Genomic DNA, 19,962 nt, shown 5'->3' with positions numbered 1-19,962 from the left:
ACGTTTCGCAAAGCGTCTATGGATTATAAAAAGAATGGTGTTATTCACATTTTCTTTTATTTCATACGCATGCTTTGTTAATTGCACTAAGAATCTCTGTAGTTTATTCGAATGTTCACACCTTGTAGTTTGTTCTATTGTAATTTTGTCCTTGTAATTTCATTTTTTTAATACCGTCATTCTATTTTGTCAAATAAGCCAAAACTTCTTCCAAATTCAAATGAGAAAATGTGCAAAACCAAAAAAAATCAACTTTGACAAATTGAACTGAAAGCAACAAAACTATAAGACTAATGAGTAATATTAGGAAGATTAAATTTTATAAATTAAATAACATGAAAATTGATGTTTGAATCACACATAATTTAATTTGTAAATTTATTTTATAAATTTAGTCTAAGGATTACTCAAGACAGATATACGACAAAGCAAAAATTCAAGTAAACTACTTGGACTAGAACTCAAACTTCATAAAGAGATATTACTCATTACTTTATGATTTTGTTCAATTTTTTATTAGTTCTTTTGGAGCTTTTTCAAAAATAAAGACCGTCGACGTGAGGATCTTCTCTGGATTCACATTGTGGAATCTTAGATATTTTCATATTCTAACCGTTCATCGTATATAGTATGGTTAATTTTTGTCAAATACTGTTTATGTTTAATTTAAATAAAAAATCAAATAATTTCTAATTACACGATACACGATAAATAATTAAAATGTAAAAATTCTTAAAAGTCCCACAAAGCCAATCCGGATGAATCCAATATTCCATCGACATGGACGATCAGCCACCATACGAAACATCGAAGCTCGAAGGTCCCAAAACTTGAATCTTCTTCTGATTTTTTATTTATTTTATTCCCTTTTATTCACAGTCCACACAAATAGGAGAGACGTTCATCCTCTGCTGCAAGTATCAACTAGCAACTTCCAAATCCTACCTTTTTCTCTGAGCAAAAAACCAGTCATAATTACTGCAACTTCTAACCAAAAGGTTAAAAATCTAACTTTCCCATTGATTTAGTCTTTATAACTTTTTTTAATACGGTTTAAAAGTATTTTTAAAATGATTCAAAAATGTTTTTAGTATTTTTTACAATAATCAAAAGTTACGTATCTTTGAAGTGTTTTTAAAATTCAAATTATTTTATGTAAAAACGCAGTCATTTTAGAAGAACTTCACATTCATATAAAAAGAAGCTACAAATCAATGAACCTTATTTAGGGGTGTGATATTCACAAAATCCATTTTACTTTTCATACACCCTTCTAATAAATTAACAAAAGGTATGTAAGAAGTAAAATACACCAGCACATCCCCTTATTTAATATTCCTTCTTCTTCACCAAGTAACGAAAATGTTTCCAAACTTTGGATAAAAAACGGATAAGAAAATTCATATAAAAAGGAAGAAGAGATTTATACAAAAATCTGAAAACCCAGAAAAGTTTGAAAGTCCAGAGAGATTTGTACGGAAATCTGAAAACCCAGAAGCCAGAAAAATTTAGAGATGGAGAAAATGAATGGTGGTACGAGAAATGAAGAACCTGGAGCGACCCAGAAGCGCGTCTGTGATTACTGTGGGACTTCAATGGCGCTGCTGTACTGCAGAGCGGACTCCGCCAAGCTCTGCTTCTCCTGCGACCGCGAGGTCCACTCGGCCAATCAGCTTTTCACGAAGCACACTCGCTCGCTGCTCTGCGACGCATGTGATAAATCCCCTGCCTCCATTTTTTGCACGACGGAGGGCTCTGTTCTGTGCCAGAACTGTGACTGGGAAAGCCACAACATTTCGTCGTCCGCGGCGGCAACGGCCGTGCACGATAGGAGGCCGCTGGAGGGGTTTTCTGGGTGTCCTTGTTTGAGTGAGTTGCTTGCGTTTGTTGGGTTTGAGAATATGGATAAAAAAGCTCTGCTTTTGAGTGATGAGGGCGGCGGCGGAGGTGGTGGTGGGTTTTTGGGATGTGGGGTTGATGGCTTTTCGGATTTGGAAGATGGGTTTTCAGACTTTCTGGTTTGGGATACTCCCTCTGTTATTAGTCTTGATGATTTGATCGTTAGCAATCCGGCTTACAAATTTCAGGCCATGGGAGTTCCTCCTCTGCCTAAGGTCTGGATTTTAACCTCCTTTTTCTTTTGTTTATCTTTTCGAGAGTACTGTATTCTAAGCTACTCTAATCTACAGAACAAGGTTTCAAGCCGCCTCACAAGGGGCGAGCACACTCTTTTAGCCAACTGACCTAGCACACGTCTGCATATTTTTAACAACTTTTACTAGTTCTTGCATGCCTTTTCAGTAGAAGCAAAGTTCAATGATGTTCTTCTCTCCCCTTCCCAAAAGAAATGATTTTCAAGTAATATTTCTGGATTACTTGTTTTTTTTTGTTCTCTCAAGATTTCTGGTAAATATTCAGTTTTTGTTTTACAAAAATATACAGAAAATTTGAATTTATAGAGTCCAAAGTATGGAACTTGGGTTTATCTATCCTTTACTGCAATTTTTGGCACGGTTAAGGATATTGTTGTTGTATCAGAATCGCAATGCTGCTTGTGGCCAACACAAGGAAGAGATAATTCATCAGCTTCGTCTGCTTGTCAAGTCGGAACCCAACCTGTTTAGCGAAGATGTGGATGTTAAATCTCTCAAGGGATTCCAATTCCTCGCGTCCAAACAAAATACGCAACCAGGAAGCTTCCTCACAGGTTTTGGATATGATACAGAGCCAACTGCATTTCCTGCGCAGGAGGTGTGAGTCTATTTTGTAGTACTTTTAGTTTTAAGTTGAAAAATGGTTAACCGTGTTCCTTTCATGTAGGCACATGAATCGCAGTATAATGGTTGCAAGGCTGCAAATCATGATTCGTGCCCGAAAACATCAATGAGGAGCTACCTTCAGGACTGCTGTGTAGCTCCTGACAAACATTCGTACAACGATGGCACTGGAAGTCGTGCTAACGAGGGTCATGGAGGGCAAATGAACTCTGAAGCCTCTGCAGGTTTTCCGAAAGTTGTTCCACATGAGATAAGTTGTCAAAACAGAGAGACCGCTCTCTCGCGGTACAAGGAGAAGAAGAAAACAAGGAGGTATTACATCCCCATTTCTACACAAGTATCTCTTCTGAGTTACAAATTGATTAGAGGATTGCGAAAATCGTTTTGAGCCATTGACATTCTGAAGTTTTATGAGTTTACTGTTTCGGATTCTAGAGTTGATTAAAAGGATTTCATAAAGTTTAGGAATTTGTTTGATTGCAGTAAGGAAGATTAAGATTTTACATCCTTTATGTGCTCAATTCATGTTGACAACTAGAAGTTCGAAACTAATAGGCATTGACACTGTAAAATCCAGTTAGAGTATGATATATGTTTAGTAACGGAGGCCTTTACTTTTTATGTTCGAAGACTTGTTGAATCTTTTGTGGGTGATCATCTGATGTTTCGACTGATTGATGGAAAAGTTCGGAATTAGGGAAAGTAGTTATGAATTCCTTTCATCAATGGTTGGCTTTGTCTGCCCATCTGGTGGTTGTTGTGATGTAACTATAACCTTAATTATTTATGCACCTCCATTTCTGCTTGATCTGTCATCGTCTTTGGACCTTGTCAATTGACGTATATATGTTGCTTGGAAACAAAAACCAGGTATGAGAAACAAATCAGATACGAATCACGGAAGGTTCGAGCAGAAAGTAGGACGAGAATTAAAGGACGTTTCGCGAAGATGGATCGCTGATAGAATGGCAAGAAAATATGACACTAGACCAGACTTTTGTTACCTCCCATTCACACATCACCTTCTTCTTCAACAGCTTTGACAATCAGATTAAAAGAGTTTTTACTGAGATCGATCCGGACAAGAAGTTAGAACATTTTGCTAGGGTCATCAAAACACTGGTATGCAGTCCCTGAGAAAATTAAGATGCTATTAAAGTTAGATTACGGATATTTATTGTTAATCTTGTATTTAGCTTTTGAAGCTGTAGTTCGGACCCTTTGCTTGCTTATTTCTGAAAGATGAACCATCTTGTACTTGTATTAGGCTTCTCCCTTTGTAGTGATCAAATGGGATAATAGAAATGTAACTTCGAAGACATAGGTTATTTTAGTTGGTCAGGACAGTGCGTCGAGTCTTACGCATTTGCTCTATAAATTATCGATACGTCGGTTTTGAAAAACAGAAGAATAAATTCCAGAATTACATAACTCCAAAGTTGAAGCGTCACCATTGACCAAACACAACTTGCAAACCTAAGCAAAAGATACGAGAGGCACAATAAGACGCGGTGGTGGGTGTCTGGTTCTGAAATGTCCCACGTTTACTAGATTATGAGACCCATGTTTATGATGTTGTGCGGAAAGAGATCTTTTCAGTCGATATTACAACAACAACAAAGTCTTTTCCCATGAAGTGGTCATCACTTAATGGAAAAAGACCACTTAATGAGAAAATGTTTTGTTGTTGTTGTAATGTGGATTGAAAATATCTCTTTCAGCACAACATCATAAACATGGTTCTCGAAATCTAGTAAACGTGGGACATTTCAGAACCAGACACCCACCATTGCGTCTTATTCACGTGGGACTTTTCAGTCGACATTGAGGGGGCAAAATTGTAAATTCAAAAAATGATATTGTGGGTATAACTCATAGCTTCCTATTCACGTAGATTTCTCAGCTGGTAGGCTCCTATGGTTGAAAATTGGGCATTTGAAGTGGTTTACCCGCAAATCTTATGCCTACCAACGGAGTAGTTTATCCATAAGAACGAGTTTTGTTTGAATAATTCACATCACGTGACGTTTCTTAACTAATAATGCATTGTTATGTTCAAGTTTTTCTCCACGTATTAATGTATATTAGGACGCTTCTTTTATTTAAGTTGCTTTCTTTCCCTAGGGTACTTCACCAAATTTCTTGTAGAAAGGCCTTGTTTTTTGGGGACCGTTATCCCAGAAACGCAAGAAAGTAGAAGGTGGAGCGCCGATATCTTGTCCAAACGATGGAAGGCAGTATGAAAAATAACAGTTGATCTCTCCACGGCCATGTAATTAGGTTATTATGGAATCCGGACCCCAAGCTGCACCCATCATTCCTGCCATACGATTGCCTTGATTTTATCGTATAGTTCGAAACCTAAACAGTCGGTTGCACACCCAAAAGTTACGCCACTAACAGCTTCTGAACCAAAAGTGAAGGTTTCATGGCCTGCAATACCGCTTACGGATAGTATTGTTCTATGAACTTGACAGGATTGCGGCAGCTGAGGATAGGCCTGAAAAATGGTGGACTGACTATTTGGAAAATGGGTTGAACCTGGTGGAAGCAGTGGCCGCTTTTATTGCAACCTTCGCATTGTGTCCATATGCAATCGCTGCCGGTGTCAAAGCCTAAGAAGCATGGTATGTATTTTCGGGTTCTAGTTGGGAAGTTGCCTATGCCTACCTCAACAAAGAACGTGCCAATCACGCTATGACACTCAAATTCGGCCTTGGGGGGAAGAAGGTATGAACTTATGGTACTATTAGTTTTGATATGTCTTTTCAAAGAACAAATGGTCGAAAGGTAATACGCGCGAGCTTTGGTTCGATGAACCAGTAGCATTTTGCTCTCCAAAGTTCACATATTGAACTACACATGATTTGATTTTCTCTACTTGACCAGGAGATATGTACATAATCCTGTCCGAATTCAATCACACTCCTGACTCCCCAAAAGTCCCCCCCATTCACCCATGTTCATGGGATTCCGGCTATGAATGGATAAGCTTATAAAATTGCTATGAATGGATGAAACTTAATCTTATTCTTCTTTATTGAAATCATGTTTAATTTCCATAAGAATATAAAGTAACATGCATGATGGTGTCATGAGACTCATGAATCCTCATGAATTATTATTACAAAGTTCTAAGCCAAAATGTAGTTTCTTGTTTTGGATGTCGTAAATGACACGCATATTTCTCTGCTGGTAGGCTACAATCAAAGAACTTCCGTCTGGGCTCGGTAACATTACCAGGCAAAAAAATTTGTTTACCGGCATCCCCCAGTACAAACAAGTTGCGAGCTGGAACTTCAAGAGACGCACCGTCACTAAACACGAAGCTGATGCTCGGAAGCTGTCGATAACCTACAGAGGGAGGTCTTGAAAAGCACACATCAAGGCTAAACGTAGGCGGAACTGGGTGATAACCTGAGACAATAAGATCCAGTTAGGTTTTCTTGTCACACAAGTTTTGTAATTAATTGTAGATTAGCCTTTCTTACTCTCCAAAGGACTAATCCTAATTTTTGAAACCCAATACTTTGTGATGTACATATATAAAGGGGTTAACCTTATAAATAAAAACCATATAGTTTAACATTTTTATGTAACCTTTTTGATGAAATAGGTTCGTTAAGCCTTGTTCCTAAAGATAAAGATGCCAAGTCATAACAGTTCATATAATTGTAGTTAGAAAATCATTCTTGTTATAACTGTATTATTACAATTGTATAGTTTAGTTAGGTGGTTATGTTTACAGGCTGTCATAGATATTTTGGTACATAGCCTTAACTATATATAGTTATCGAAAGGTAAGTGTAAAAACAAGTTGTGAAAAGTAAATGAGAAGAGGAATATTAAGATAGGAATAATCTCTCTGTTCTTTAAGTTTCTTTATGGTATCAATCGCCGCCGCCTCACGGCTCTCTTCGATCATCCTCTCTTCCGCCGTGCTCTCGTCTCCGTTCACTCATCTCATCTTCGATCTGTGAGATATTACTAGTGTTGTTCTTCGATCTCGCATCTTGGATCTTACATCTTGTTATCTGATGGCGTCGCCCACCGGTTCCTCTTCTCCGACTTCGAATCCCAATTCCTCTTCTTCAAACCCTAATTTGTCCAATTCGTACGCTTCTCTCACGATTCAGAACATTGGCAGCATGGTGCCGATCAAGCTCAGGCGTTCGAATTACCTACCATGGTGTGCTCTCTTTGCCCCTATTCTTCGCCGGTACAAGCTTCTCGGACTCATTGATGGCACTGAGCCCTGTCCGGCGCCATTTCTACCAGATCGATCGATTAATCCTGCTTTCGAGAGTTGGTATGAGAAAGATCAGAATCTTCTCATCTGGTTCAATTCAACACTTTCTGAAGAAGTCATTCCCTTCACTGTCGGCGTTTCGTCTTCCAGAGATCTGTGGCTTAAACTTGAGCAGCGCTTCAGTGGTGTTTCTGATGCGCACATTCATCAGCTTCGTTCTCGCCTTCAGTGCATTCAGAAGAACTCTCAATCAATGGCGGATTATCTGCAGCAGATCAAAGAAATTTCAGATTCACTCACTGCAGCAGGCGCTTCGATTTCAGATCGAGATCTAATTGCTGCTACCCTGGTTGGTCTTCCTGATGAGTTCGAATCATTCATCGACTCCATCATGCTTCGTCTCTCTTCCACATCTCTTGATGAGTTGCACGGATTATTACTCACCAAGGAGCTTTCCATGAATCGACGGAAGCAACTTGCCTCTTCTGCACCTACTGAACCGTTTCATGCTCTCTCGGTTCACGCTTCACCGCCTCTTCTTCCTACACCACCTCAGGCTTTTGCTGCTCAACAGCCTCCTCTCCATAACTCTTCTCGATATAACTCCTATCGTGGCCGGAATAATCGATTTTCTAATAATCGAGGTCACAGAGGCAATCATCGGGGCAACTACACTCATGGCTTCACTTCTGGATCCAATCGTGGTCAGCATTCCTCCTCTCGTGGTTCATTTTCATCGGGTGCTCGTAATTCCTGTCAGATCTGTGGGAATACAAGTCATGAGGCAATCGATTGCTTTGATCGCATGAATCCAGATATTTCTGGTAAAATCCCTCCAGCAAAGCTTGCTGCAATGTGTGCGCACTATCATGCCAAGTCCTCTTCTCCTTCCTGGCTCATTGATTCTGGAGCAACTTCTCACATAACCAATGACATCTCCAACATCTCGTCTCCATCTCCTTATACTGGTGAAGATAAAGTATACATTGGTGATGGTAAAGGTCTTCCCATCACTCATACTGGTTCCTCTTTGTTACATGCTCCTCATCATTCCTTTAAATTGAACAATGTACTTCATGTTCCTCAAATGAAGCACAACTTATTGTCTGCTTTTCAATTTGTTAATGACAATTCATGTTCATTAACCCTTGACTCTGATGGATCCTCTGTAAAGGATCGTTCTACGGGGAAGATGCTTTTGCGGGGACCCGTTAGAGATGGATCCTATCCTTTGCAAAGCTTTCCTTCCAGAGGTATCTCTTCTGTTTCTTCATCAGCATTTGTCAGTATTAAAGCTCCAGTGAAGATTTGGCACAGTCGATTGGGTCATCCCTCCTCTACCATTTTTCGGAAAGTAATCTCTAGTAATCGTCTTGCACTGCATGGTAAATCCTCAGTTGACTTCTTCTGCTCAGATTGTGCCATTGCTAAGAATCACAAACTGTCCTTTTCTCCTGCTAAGTCATCAACTCCTCATAGTTTAGCTTTAATTCATTGTGATGTATGGGGACCTGCCCCTGTGACTTCTGTGAGTGGTTTTCAGTATTATCTGTTGTTAGTAGATGATTACACCAAATATAGCTGGTTCTTTCCATTAAGAAGAAAATCTGAGGTGTTTTCTACCTTTGTAAATTTCAAGAACTATGTGGAAAAATCTGTTGGCAATCAAATAAAGACTATACGTTCTGATTCAGGGGGTGAGTTCACTAGTGCTTCTTTTCAGTCTTATCTCAATTTGCATGGCATTTCTCATCAGTACAGCTGCCCACATACACCTGAACAGAATGGATGTGTAGAACGCAAGCATTGACATCTTGTAGAAACAGCACGAACACTGTTAGTCGCTTCTCAAGTCCCTTCAGTTTATTGGGTTGAAGCCTTCTCCACTGCCATTTACTTGATCAACAGGTTACCCATTTCTGGTCTTCTAAAATCTCCATGGGAGTTACTATTTCACACTCCCTGACTACACTTGCCTACGGGTCTTTGGGTGTAGTTGCTTCCCATGGTTAAAACCTTATGTTCACTCTAAACTTGATGGCAAAAGCAAGCAATGTGTTTTTCTTGGGTACAGCTTACAACATAAGGGTTATAGGTGCTTAGACATAGCCACTGCCCGAGTTTACATCTCTCGGCATGTCCAATTTGATGAGAACTCATTTCCCTTCACTACCAAGACATCTTCATTCTCTTCTTCTACCCTTCCTATCTCTCCTACCTTTGATCTACATTTTCCTATTTCTACCCTCACCTCTGCTCCAACATGCTCTCCTCCTATCAACCCTATTACCCCTGCTTCCTCTCCTACTGCTCATGTCTCCCAAGTCCCGATTCAATCTCCATCACCTCCTCCACCTTTGCCAAGTCATAACACACATCCAATGGTCACTCGATCGAAAAATGGTATTTTTAAGCCTCGGGCCTACAATGCTACCAAACATCCCCTCTCATCCTCTATTGATTATATCCCCACCACTTACAATCAAGCTTCTAAGTTTGCTGAGTGGAGAACTGCAATGCAGGCCGAATTTAATGCCCTCCAATCCACTGGTACATGGATCTTGGTTCCTCCTTCTTCCAATCAGAATATTGTTGGCTGTAAATGGGTATTTCGAATAAAAAAGAAGCCTGATGGAACAGTTGACAGGTATAAAGCCCGGCTTGTTGCCAAGGGCTTTCACCAACAAGAGGGTCTAGACTATCAAGAGACATTCAGTCCTGTCGCCAAGCCTGTCACCATTCGCATACTGTTAACCTTTGCTGTCCAGTTTAATTGGTTTCTTCATCAACTCGATATTAGCAATGCTTTTCTTCATGGGGATTTAAAGGAAGAAGTCTTCATGCATCAGCCACCTAGTTTCAGTGATCCAAACTATCCAAATCATGTGTGTAAATTGAAAAAGTCCCTGTATGGACTCAAACAGGCTCCACGGGCATGGTTTGATAAGCTGTTTCAGTCTCTTCAGTCTCTCGGCTTTACTCAGTCCTCCTCTGATGCATCTCTCTTTGTTCTCAAAGCTCCAGTTCTTGTGGTTGTACTTGTCTATGTAGACGATATCTTGGTCAGTGGTCCGGATTCTTCTGCCTGCCATCTGTTCATTCAGAAGCTAAGTTCTTTGTTTCCTGTCAAAGACTTAGGTCCCTTACATTACTTCTTGGGACTTGAAGTCCAACGCACCACAGACGGATTATTTTTACATCAAGGGAAATATTTGTTGGATCTTTTGCACAAGACAAAAATGGAGGGTGCTAAGCCTTGTTCGACACCTCTTGGTACTGTCAAACTGGATCACAGTGGTACACCTTTGGCAAATCCAACCGAGTATCGATCCATTGTGGGAGGTCTTCAGTATCTCACTTGGACTCGGCCTGATATCTCTTTTGCCGTCAACCAAGTATGCCAATTTATGCATACTCCTACTGACTTACATCTGCAAGCTGCCAAGAGAATTTTGCGTTTTCTCAAAGGTACATCTTCTCATGGCATCTGGTTTCTTAAGGGTCCTCTTACTCTATCAGCTTACTCTGATGCCAACTGGGCTGGCTGCCCTTTTGATAGACGATCCACGAGTGGATTTTGTGTGTATCTTGGCTCCAATTTAGTCAGCTGGAGTGCTAAAAAGCAGTCTACAGTAGCTCGTTCTTCTACTGAGGCTGAATATCGGTCTCTTGCTCACACTGCCGCTGAAATTACCTGGATCTGCAAGGTTTTCAGAGATTTTGGTTTCCCCCTCCCGCTCCAACCTACCATCTGGTGCGACAACATCTCTGCCATTTCACTTGCATCCAACCCTGTTTTTCATGCCCGCACTAAGCACGTGGAGATCGATTACCACTATATCAGGGAGCTGGTCCTTGCTAATCTGGTTAAAATTCAGTATGTTTGTAGTCAGGATCAGATCGCCGATATTCACACCAAATCTCTGTCTAAACATCGGTTTCTCTTCCTTCAATCCAAGCTCTCTCTTGGCACTCCTAGTCTTTCCAAGCTCAGCTTGAGGGGGTGTAAAGATAAAGATGCCAAGTCATAACAGTTCATATAATTGTAGTTAGAAAATCATTCTTGTTATAACTGTATTATTACAATTGTATAGTTTAGTTAGGTGGTTATGTTTACAGGCTGTCATAGATATTTTGGTACATAGCCTTAACTATATATAGTTATCGAAATGTAAGTGTAAAAACAAGTTGTGAAAAGTAAATGAGAAGAGGAATATTAAGATAGGAATAATCTCTCTGTTCTTTAAGTTTCTTTAGTTCCAGCACGTTGAAAGCGGTGCCAACAAGTACTGATAAATCTGCCCCGGAATCTATGATGGTCCCGGTGTTGTGTCCCCTACGAACAAAGACTTCTCTAGGTATCTGAAGTGATCTACGTACCCGCAAGGCTTATGCCAACCAAGTTGACGTAGTAGTGAACTTTCCCCACGGTACTCCACCAAACTTGTTGTAGACATGCCTTGTCTTCGGGGAATGTCATCCCCGAAACGCAAGAAAGTAGAAGGTGGGGCGCCGATATCTTGCCCAAACGCCGGCATGCAGTAAGAAAAATTACCGCTGATTACCCTTTTTTCATGTAACTGAAGATGAACCCCAAGCTGCACCCATTATTCCCGCGAGACGATTTCCTGGGATTCTGTCGTAATGACCGAAACCAATACAGTCGGTTGCACACCCAAACACTATATCACGAACAGCTACTGAACCAAAAGTGAAGGTTTCACGTCCCGCAATTCCACTCACGGATGAATTGTCAAGGTATTCTTCTCTGAACTTGATAGGAGTGCGGCCTCTGAGGACATGCCGGAAGGTGGTGGACTGACTATTAGGAAAGATGGGTTGAACCTGGTGGAAGCAGTGGCCGGTTCTATTGCAACCTTCGCACTGTGTCCATATGGTATCGCTGCCTGTGTCAAGAAGTATGGTATGTATTTTGGGGTTCTAGTTGGGAAGTTGCCAATGCCTACCTCAACGAGGAACGTGGTCATCACACCATGAAGCTGAAATTCAGCCTTCGGGCGAAGAAGGTTAGGACTTGTGGTACTATTAGTGCTGATACCTCTTTTCAAAGAACGAATGGTAGAAAGGTATTGCGCGCGAGGTTTGGTTCGACGAACAAGTAGTTCAGTGGTTTGAGCATGGGTATAAGGTTGCCGGGGTAGAAGGGTGAGTCGGGGGAGTCACGGTGGATCAGCCTCATGGTGAAGCTATTGGGTTTATTCCCAAGTACAAGAGTAATAGTAGTACTCAAGAGAAACAAGGTTGCACATAAAATGAAGAGAAGGCTTATTGGTTTGGCCATGGCACTGATTATATGATCAATGGCTTCTATGTTTGGGCGATGGTTGTTGTGGCTTAATTTCAGTGAGAGATGCCAATATTTATACATCTAACAAAATGCTCAAAAATCTTTAAAGGTTAAAAGTTAAATTCACTAAATTATCATCCTGGATATCTTCTTTGTTTTCCCACCTTCTTTCTCTCTTTCTTTAAAGTTTAAATCAGGATTTAGTTTTATTAATATCAGAATCAAAGGGTTAATTTCTTTATTAAATAAAGTTAAGTTTTAAACGAAGAAAGATCTCACTTTAACTAAGGTGACTTTGTATGAAAAGTTCTAATATAACAGAGTCCTACTGTATATATTGTTAATAAAACTCAAATAAGAAAAAGCAAATCGACTGATTATGTTTAAATGAAATTTATGGGTTTTTGAATTTTAATTCTTGAAAAAGATTGAAATTTAATAAAAAAATTGATGCTTTTTTTGGCAAGCCACAGTTATCCACCCCTTTCGGGGCCCCGAAGAGGTTATGGGGAATTTCACCTTATTTGTGGCCACAGTCCAATAGACTCATTAACTTGGAGCATTGAACTCGGGACCTCCCACATATTTTTTGTTTATTGGGGAGCCGCAATCCGCTCCCTTACAACTGGGCCACTTGCTGTGGTTAAAGAGAAAAATATTGGTGTTGGATTACATATTAATTTTAGTCATTTGATGTGTATTTAATCAAATTCATATTCAATTCAAAGCCAAAAAAATCAAATTCACATTATATTTTTGCTTTAATATTTAATGTTATATTGAATGCCTCCCCATTAATTTTTAATTTATTATATTTTAGTTCATTAAATTTATTTAACTTCCTCTAGTTATTTTCTTATAAATGCCTAAATCGGAAAACATTAGAAAAAAGAAATTGTGACACATTATAATAAACTAGTGTTCCTAAACCAGAAAACATTGTACCTATTCAAATTATAATGAATTAGTGTACGTAAACGTCTATACCTATTAGATTTTACTAAACTAGTGTAACGAAATGTCAATACCTAAATATATTGCAAGAAATTAGTGGTACACAAGAAAATATGCAAAAACATAAGTGTAACGAAAAGTCCATACCAAAATATTTTCTTATATAAGATATGTTTGTACCCTAGTTGACCAATCCCGAAACTACTGAGCATCGGTCAACGTTATACCGTCAAGGACCCAGAATAGTTTCCCTCCAACCAGGAGGCCAATCACAGCGCGACACATGTCGACATAAGAAGCCAATCATAGCGCGACACGTGTCAATATCAGAAACCAATCACAACACGACACATGTCAATGTCGAAATGAAACTAGAAACTCTCTTCTATAAATAGAGATCATTCGCTCACAATATTTCCTAATGTCATTTGTACTAACTCAATCACTAGTACTCACTAAAGGAGAGCTTAAACCTATGTACTTGTGTAAACCCTTCACAATTAATAAGAAATCATCTACTCCGTGGACGTAGCCAATCTGGGTGAACCATGTACATCTTGTGTTTGCTTCCCTGTCTCTATCCATTTACATACTTATCCACACTAGTGACCGGAGCAATCTAGCGAAGGTCACAAACTTAACACTTTCTGTTGTACCAAAGTTCTCGTTGATTTTGTGCATCAACAAGATACTTATACCATAAGTCGGTGATGCAAAATGTCAAAAAATAAAAGCTAATTCATTTGAATATTAAAATTTACAGTATTTTTCATTTAAAATTTAATTCATGGAAACCATAAAATTTATTATCTTTATGAATACACCCCACATCTAAAATGTGCCTCAAAAATTTCAGTTTTGTCCTCCATTTTTCTGAAGCCACCCCATCCCCATAAACAAATGATGGCAAAAAAGCTAGCTCGACAGCCACGGGCCACCCATATAAGAGATATCCGTCATCGATATTAGCACAGCCAAAAACGCCCCTCGTCGCGGAAGTTGACAGCCAAGACTGACTCTCTAACAGACCGATAATTGCCCAACACTCTCAATTCATACACCCCATCTCCCAATTCCCTATTACCTACCGGCAAGTGGCTGGTGATTGGATACATACATACATACATACATACATACATACATACATACATACATACATACATATATATATATATGGAGAGAGAGCATGGCGAGTGGTTGGGATTTTTTGCCCAAACACTGTGGTGGTTGGCAGTCGGTATAAGGGGGTGGATGGGGTTTATTTTGGACTTCAGAGCTTAATTCATCATGGTAAAAACGGAACTTTAACTGAAAAAATAAAATTATGGGATGTATTCATAAAATTGTAGGATGTTAATAGAATTACCCTAAAATTATATAAAAAAAAGGAGACATTTAATGCATATGTTGACATTAAATAGAGTCTAAAGACTAAAATCAATTTTTAATCTTGTATAAGACATTTTTCCAAACTTCCTCTTATTTAAGGATTAAAATCTAGTTTTCTACAAAATTGATTGAATGAAAATAAGAGAAATGAGAGCAATGTTAGATATACCAATTTTTTAGACTACACTTTACACCATCTGATAGCATGTTACTCAACACTTAAGTAATAATCAAATCATCAACAACCATATAAACCCATTGACTGTGTCTCCCAACTCAACCAACGTCTAGTTATGCCCTTGAGTTGATGAGTTCATGTTACCCCTAATTTGATTTAAGATTATTTATGCCCTATTTAATCGAGGGTTTGCAATGTGTATGGACGCAAGAAAATCACAGACGTTGAAAAAAAAAAGAGGATGAATTTTACGAAGTTTATCATGAGACGAAAGTACCTTGAAAGGTTTCTGTTAAAGTTCAGTTTGCAAACTTAACCAAGTAAAAGACTTGAGGGAGAATAAGACGCAGTTGTGGGTGTCTGGTACTGCACCGTCCCACGTTAAGTAGAGTAGATGATCCATGCTTATCTAAGTATGAGATGAGTTGACAATTAGATGGGAGATCGGAATTTTTTTTTTTCAGCTGAAAATGAAGGGAAGATGACATTACGAAGACCATCAACATCTAGCACAACTGAAAAATCTAATTCAGATTCAGTTTCCCTTTCTTTGTAATGGATTTTGTAAAGATTTGCAAAACAAATTAAAAAAATGAAAACTAATTAAAATGATTTGAATGATAAGGAAAAAATAAAAAGTAAAGTGAATAATACCATGATTGATTTTAAGTGTAAAAATATGATTTTTCGTTATAATAAACAGTATTGAAAAATTTTCGTTGAAGTTTCCATTAAAACCCCGTGGGCTGATGAGTCATGTAATGGGCCTTTAAAATGGACTTGAGTCCAAAAGCGTTATTTGATGCGTTTAAAGAACATCATGGATTGGATTTCTATTTGGATCCAAGTTCAGAATAGCACAAAGATTCATGGGATACGAATTCATCGCACCTCCTCCTTTTCGGTTAGTATCTTTCTCGCATCTCTGTCATTGTCATCTCTCTCTCTCTCTCTCTCGCGTGCAACTATGGGGATGGGTAGCAAGGGCTATTTGAATCGTCGGGAGCACAGTCGTTGGATCTGGCATCACAAGCAGGTAGCAGTGTTGTCAGGACCGTCGTGGGTGTGGGTTGCGAACGACGTTGTTGGCGGGTTGTGAACGGGCGTTCTGGGTGTTAGTAAATAGGTAGGTCACGCCTTCCCCATTATGTTTCACCAATTCAGTTTTCAATCCAATCCAATCCTATTGAGGCTGTCTAAACCAAACAATAAACACAAAACACAAACTATCCAATCTAATCCTAGTCTAACAGTCCAAAGCAAAATCCAGTGATGTTCGTTCTACCAACGTGCCCTTGTAGTTTGAGTGCTGATATGCCCACCTTATTATCTTATTTCTCTACCCACTTTTCAATGAAAACTTTAATACCAAATTTAACCTTATGTAAAAAAACTTCAAAACCTTGTTAAAAACTATTACTTTTATATATTCTTTGTAGTCAAAGATAAAAAGGAGCAGGAAAAAAAAAATTAGGTTCTCATTCTTTATTTTGCTATTCCATTGATTAAAATCTTGTTCCTTTTCAATTTTTAATCATGGTCTTGGGTATTAATAACGTCATTAATTATTTCAATAATAAAATATATTTTTATTTCTAAATATATTCATTTAATGTTAAAAATGTTACAATTAGTATATTTATATTTATGACTAAATTTTTTATCATATATTTTTAGTTTTAGTTTGTACCCATTTTTAATTTATAATTCTTTTTTAATTTGTACCAATTTTCTTTTCAGTTTTAATTTGTACCCATATATTAATTTCTTTTTGTGCCCATATTTTTTAAAGTTTATTTGTATTTGTACCCATATATTTTTTTAAAGTTTATTTGTATTTGTACCCATATATTTTTCTTTTGTATTTTTTTTTTTTTTTGCTGAATGTACCCATGCTAATTATATGTACCCATTCATGTAAAACTTTTTAATCTTAAAATGTACTCATTCTTAAATATACCAATTTGTTATATGTAAAATGTACAATTTTTTGTATATATAATCTATTCAATTTTTTTAATACATTTTTAAACTTATATGGGTACATTCTTTTTTCTTTGATTTTAAAATGTATCCATGTCAAGTTTAATCGAAGAAATTTACTAATGTTATTAAGCCTAATATCTTTTTTTTTTTTTTTGTGATTTTGAAAAATGTACCCATGTTTTGATACAATAATGTTTTTGGTTAATTTTGATGAATGTACCCATGTTTATATATATATACACACACACACAATAGTATATTTATATTTTAATATTTTTAATCCCACAAATTATGGTTTTTTATTTAAAATCTCATTTATATAAACAACTAAAATTTCTAATTTTTAATTTAAAAATTATAGTAACGTACATAGAAATGAATTATCACATTGATTTTAGGAATCTCGATCAAAAATTAAAAATCAACAAGATTTCAATAAAAAAATATTTATAGCTAAAGACCGCATCTAAAGTCTCCAAAAAAAATTAAAATGAGAAATGAATCGAACGTCCCCTATTTTTCTCTTCATCCCTTTCTAACTCTTTTATCGTCCTCCATCTTCTATCTCTTGCATCCACCCCACCTACCCCACGCCAAATTCTGTCTTTTCTTTTCTCCCTACTTTTCAACCCTTAGTACTCAATTGGAATTCGAGAATAAATATGGATAAGAATATTAATTCCAGATCTGGTAACGAGAGAGAGAAAGAGATCTAGAAAAACAAAGAAAGGAGAGGACAAAGAAAGGAAGGTAAGTTTTCCAGCAGCAAAGGGAAAATGAGCTACTGCAGTCATATGTGGTTGCTTTCAGCTAGGTGGGTGGGGACTTTTGTGGCAGTTCCATTTTCGAAAATCTCCAGGATTAAATCATTCTTTATATTTATTTTATTTAAAATTTAAACATGTTAGGGATATTTTTTGGAATACAAGTGGGTGGAAATGGAGTGTTTGGTTTTTTAAACATTTTATGGTGGGTGAAAATTCAACGTGAGTAAGAAAATAAGATTATAGGATGAGCATTGTAGAACTATATAGGTTTTTATTTTTATTTTTAATAAACGATATTATCTACACTAAGGGGAGGGGATGTGTTTAGCTTCACAAAGAGCTAGCAATAATGTGGTTCAAATTAAATTTGTCTTTGGCGAGAAAACATCTCACTTACAAGTAAAGAGGAATACCACTAGACTGTAATACTAAGTGGCTAAATAGTTTTTTTTTTTTATTTTTTCAAATACAATGGTGGCGTAGTAATCTGTCTTGTCTATTATTGAGTACCAAAAGTTTTTTTATGTTTAATTTTATACTTGAAAGAAAATGAAACGTAAATATACAACATATTTCTATATGGCATGCTTCTTGTAACATCTCATATCGTCCAGAGGAGTGGATTATGTAAGCCTTATATGTATATTCCTATCTTTACCTAGCATAAGGTCTTTTAGGAGCTCACTAGCTTCGGGTTCCATCAAAACTCCGAAGTTAAGCGAGTTCGCGTGAGAGCATTCCCAAGATGGGTGACCCACTGGGAAGTTCTCGTCAAGTTCCCAGAAACAAAACCGTGAGAGTGTGGTAGAGGCCCAAAACGGACAATATCGTGTTACGGTGGAGCCGAGCCAGGGATGTGGTGGGGGCCCGAGCCAGGATGTGACAATTTGGTATCAGAGTTAATCTCTGGTTGGAAGTGTGCCGACGAGGACGTCGGGTCCCTAAATGGGGTGGATTGTAACATCGCACATCACCCAAGGAAGTGGATCCTATAAACCTTATATGTATATTCTCATCTCTACCTAGCACGAGGCCTTTTGGGAGCTCACTGGCTTCAGGTTCCATCAGAACTCCGAAATTAAGCGAGTTCGCGCAAGAGTATTCTCATGATGGGTGACCCACTGGGAAATTCTCATATGAGTTTCCAGAAACAAAACTGTGAGGGTATGGTAGGGGCCCAAAGCGGACAATATCGTGCTACGGTAGAGTTGAACCCGGGATGTGGTGGGGGCTCGGGCCGGGATGTGACACTTCTCACATGTATTTCATGATAAAATTGTCTCATTTAATAATCAATCAACAATAATTAATTAATATGAGTGAACAATTATCCTTAGTAAATGTCATACTCATTTAAAAATAATTAAAAGATAATAACTTAATTATCTCATGCAATCAAAGACTTTATTGGTGGCTCTTTACAATAGTGGTAAAAAGGTGTTGAGGCCTTACATTACGGCATAGGTTCAAATCTTGTCGGCTTCTAATCTAATATCTAAAGTTTAGCTTAAGCATTGGAAAGCTTTTGGTTCACATCACACCAATGTGACAAGGTCTTAACAATCTTTTCTTTCTTGTGTGCAAGAACACCGACATCATTCTGCGTTTGTGTCAAAATCGTTAATATCAAATTTTAAGCAAGGAAAAAAATCTTAATATTTAAAAGTCTATTATTTTCTCCACAAAAGGGTCTCTTTTTTTTTTAATATGCTAACATGGAAGTTTTTATTTTGAATTGTGCTAATATGGAAGTTTAAGCAAAGGAAAAAAAAATCCTAATATCATTACTTTATTAATTATGACCCATATATCAAATACTATAAGCAGTAAGCACCCCTAATCACGACGTCATTCTACGCATACTTCATTTGTGCGAAATTCGTTCCCCTAATGATAAGTCTATCATTTTCCCAGTAAAGTGTGTGTTTTTTTATTTTTTTTTTAGAATATGCTAATATGGGAGTTTTTTTTTTTTTATTGTGCTAATATGGAAGTTTAATCACAGGAAGAAAAAAAAATCCTAATATCATTAATTTATTGATTATGGCTCATACATCATATACTATGAGCAGCAAGCACCCCTATTTTTCTTTTTGTAAAATCATTAATGTTCTCTTACAATCCGCATGGAATTAATAGTCTACACAAAAAATTCAGATAAGAATGTTCTACACAAAAAATTCAGATAAGAATGTTCTACACAAAAAATTCAGATAAGAATGGTTTAGACATCCAACAAAATTTAAACGTGTAAAATCAAACATAATTAATGAATTTGCTAATGTGGAATTTAATTAATGCGTTTTATTAGAATAAAAAACTTACGTCGGGTTTTTTTTGTAGAGAAAATTAAG

The 19,962-nt window shown here is 37.6% G+C and overlaps 1 protein-coding gene and 1 long non-coding RNA gene across 2 annotated transcripts; one reads left to right on the top strand and one right to left on the bottom strand.

The window, feature by feature from the left end:
- Nucleotides 1-913: 913 nt before the first annotated feature.
- Nucleotides 914-4,096, top strand: LOC114824074 (zinc finger protein CONSTANS-LIKE 13-like). Its single transcript, XM_029100386.2, has 4 exons — nt 914-2,114; nt 2,539-2,751; nt 2,821-3,089; nt 3,648-4,096. The coding sequence occupies exons 1-4, from the start codon at nt 1,515-1,517 to the stop codon at nt 3,736-3,738; spliced, it is 1,173 nt and encodes a 390-aa protein (XP_028956219.2). The 5' UTR covers nt 914-1,514; the 3' UTR covers nt 3,739-4,096.
- Nucleotides 4,097-5,788: 1,692 nt separating this feature from the next.
- Nucleotides 5,789-6,412, bottom strand: LOC139194586 (uncharacterized). The gene is made up of 2 exons (XR_011579558.1): nt 6,378-6,412; nt 5,789-6,194 (listed from the first exon to the last, which is right to left on the bottom strand). It is a non-coding gene; the product is annotated as an uncharacterized lncRNA (long non-coding RNA).
- Between the last annotated feature and the right edge of the window lie 13,550 nt (nt 6,413-19,962).

Source organism: Malus domestica, chromosome 03 (assembly GCF_042453785.1).
Source record: "Malus domestica chromosome 03, GDT2T_hap1".
Classification (NCBI taxonomy): domain Eukaryota; kingdom Viridiplantae; phylum Streptophyta; class Magnoliopsida; order Rosales; family Rosaceae; genus Malus; species Malus domestica.
Note: the sequence above shows the minus strand (reverse complement) of the source record. Positions and strands in the feature narration are given on the sequence as shown.

Coding starts and splice junctions, on each gene's coding strand:
- LOC114824074 (XM_029100386.2), top strand. CDS start 1,515: ATGGAGAAAATGAATGGTGGTACGAGAAATGAAGAACCTGGAGCGACC. Junction 2,115..2,538: donor GAGTTCCTCCTCTGCCTAAG/GTCTGGATTTTA, acceptor TTGTTGTATCAG/AATCGCAATGCTGCTTGTGG. Junction 2,752..2,820: donor CTGCATTTCCTGCGCAGGAG/GTGTGAGTCTAT, acceptor CCTTTCATGTAG/GCACATGAATCGCAGTATAA.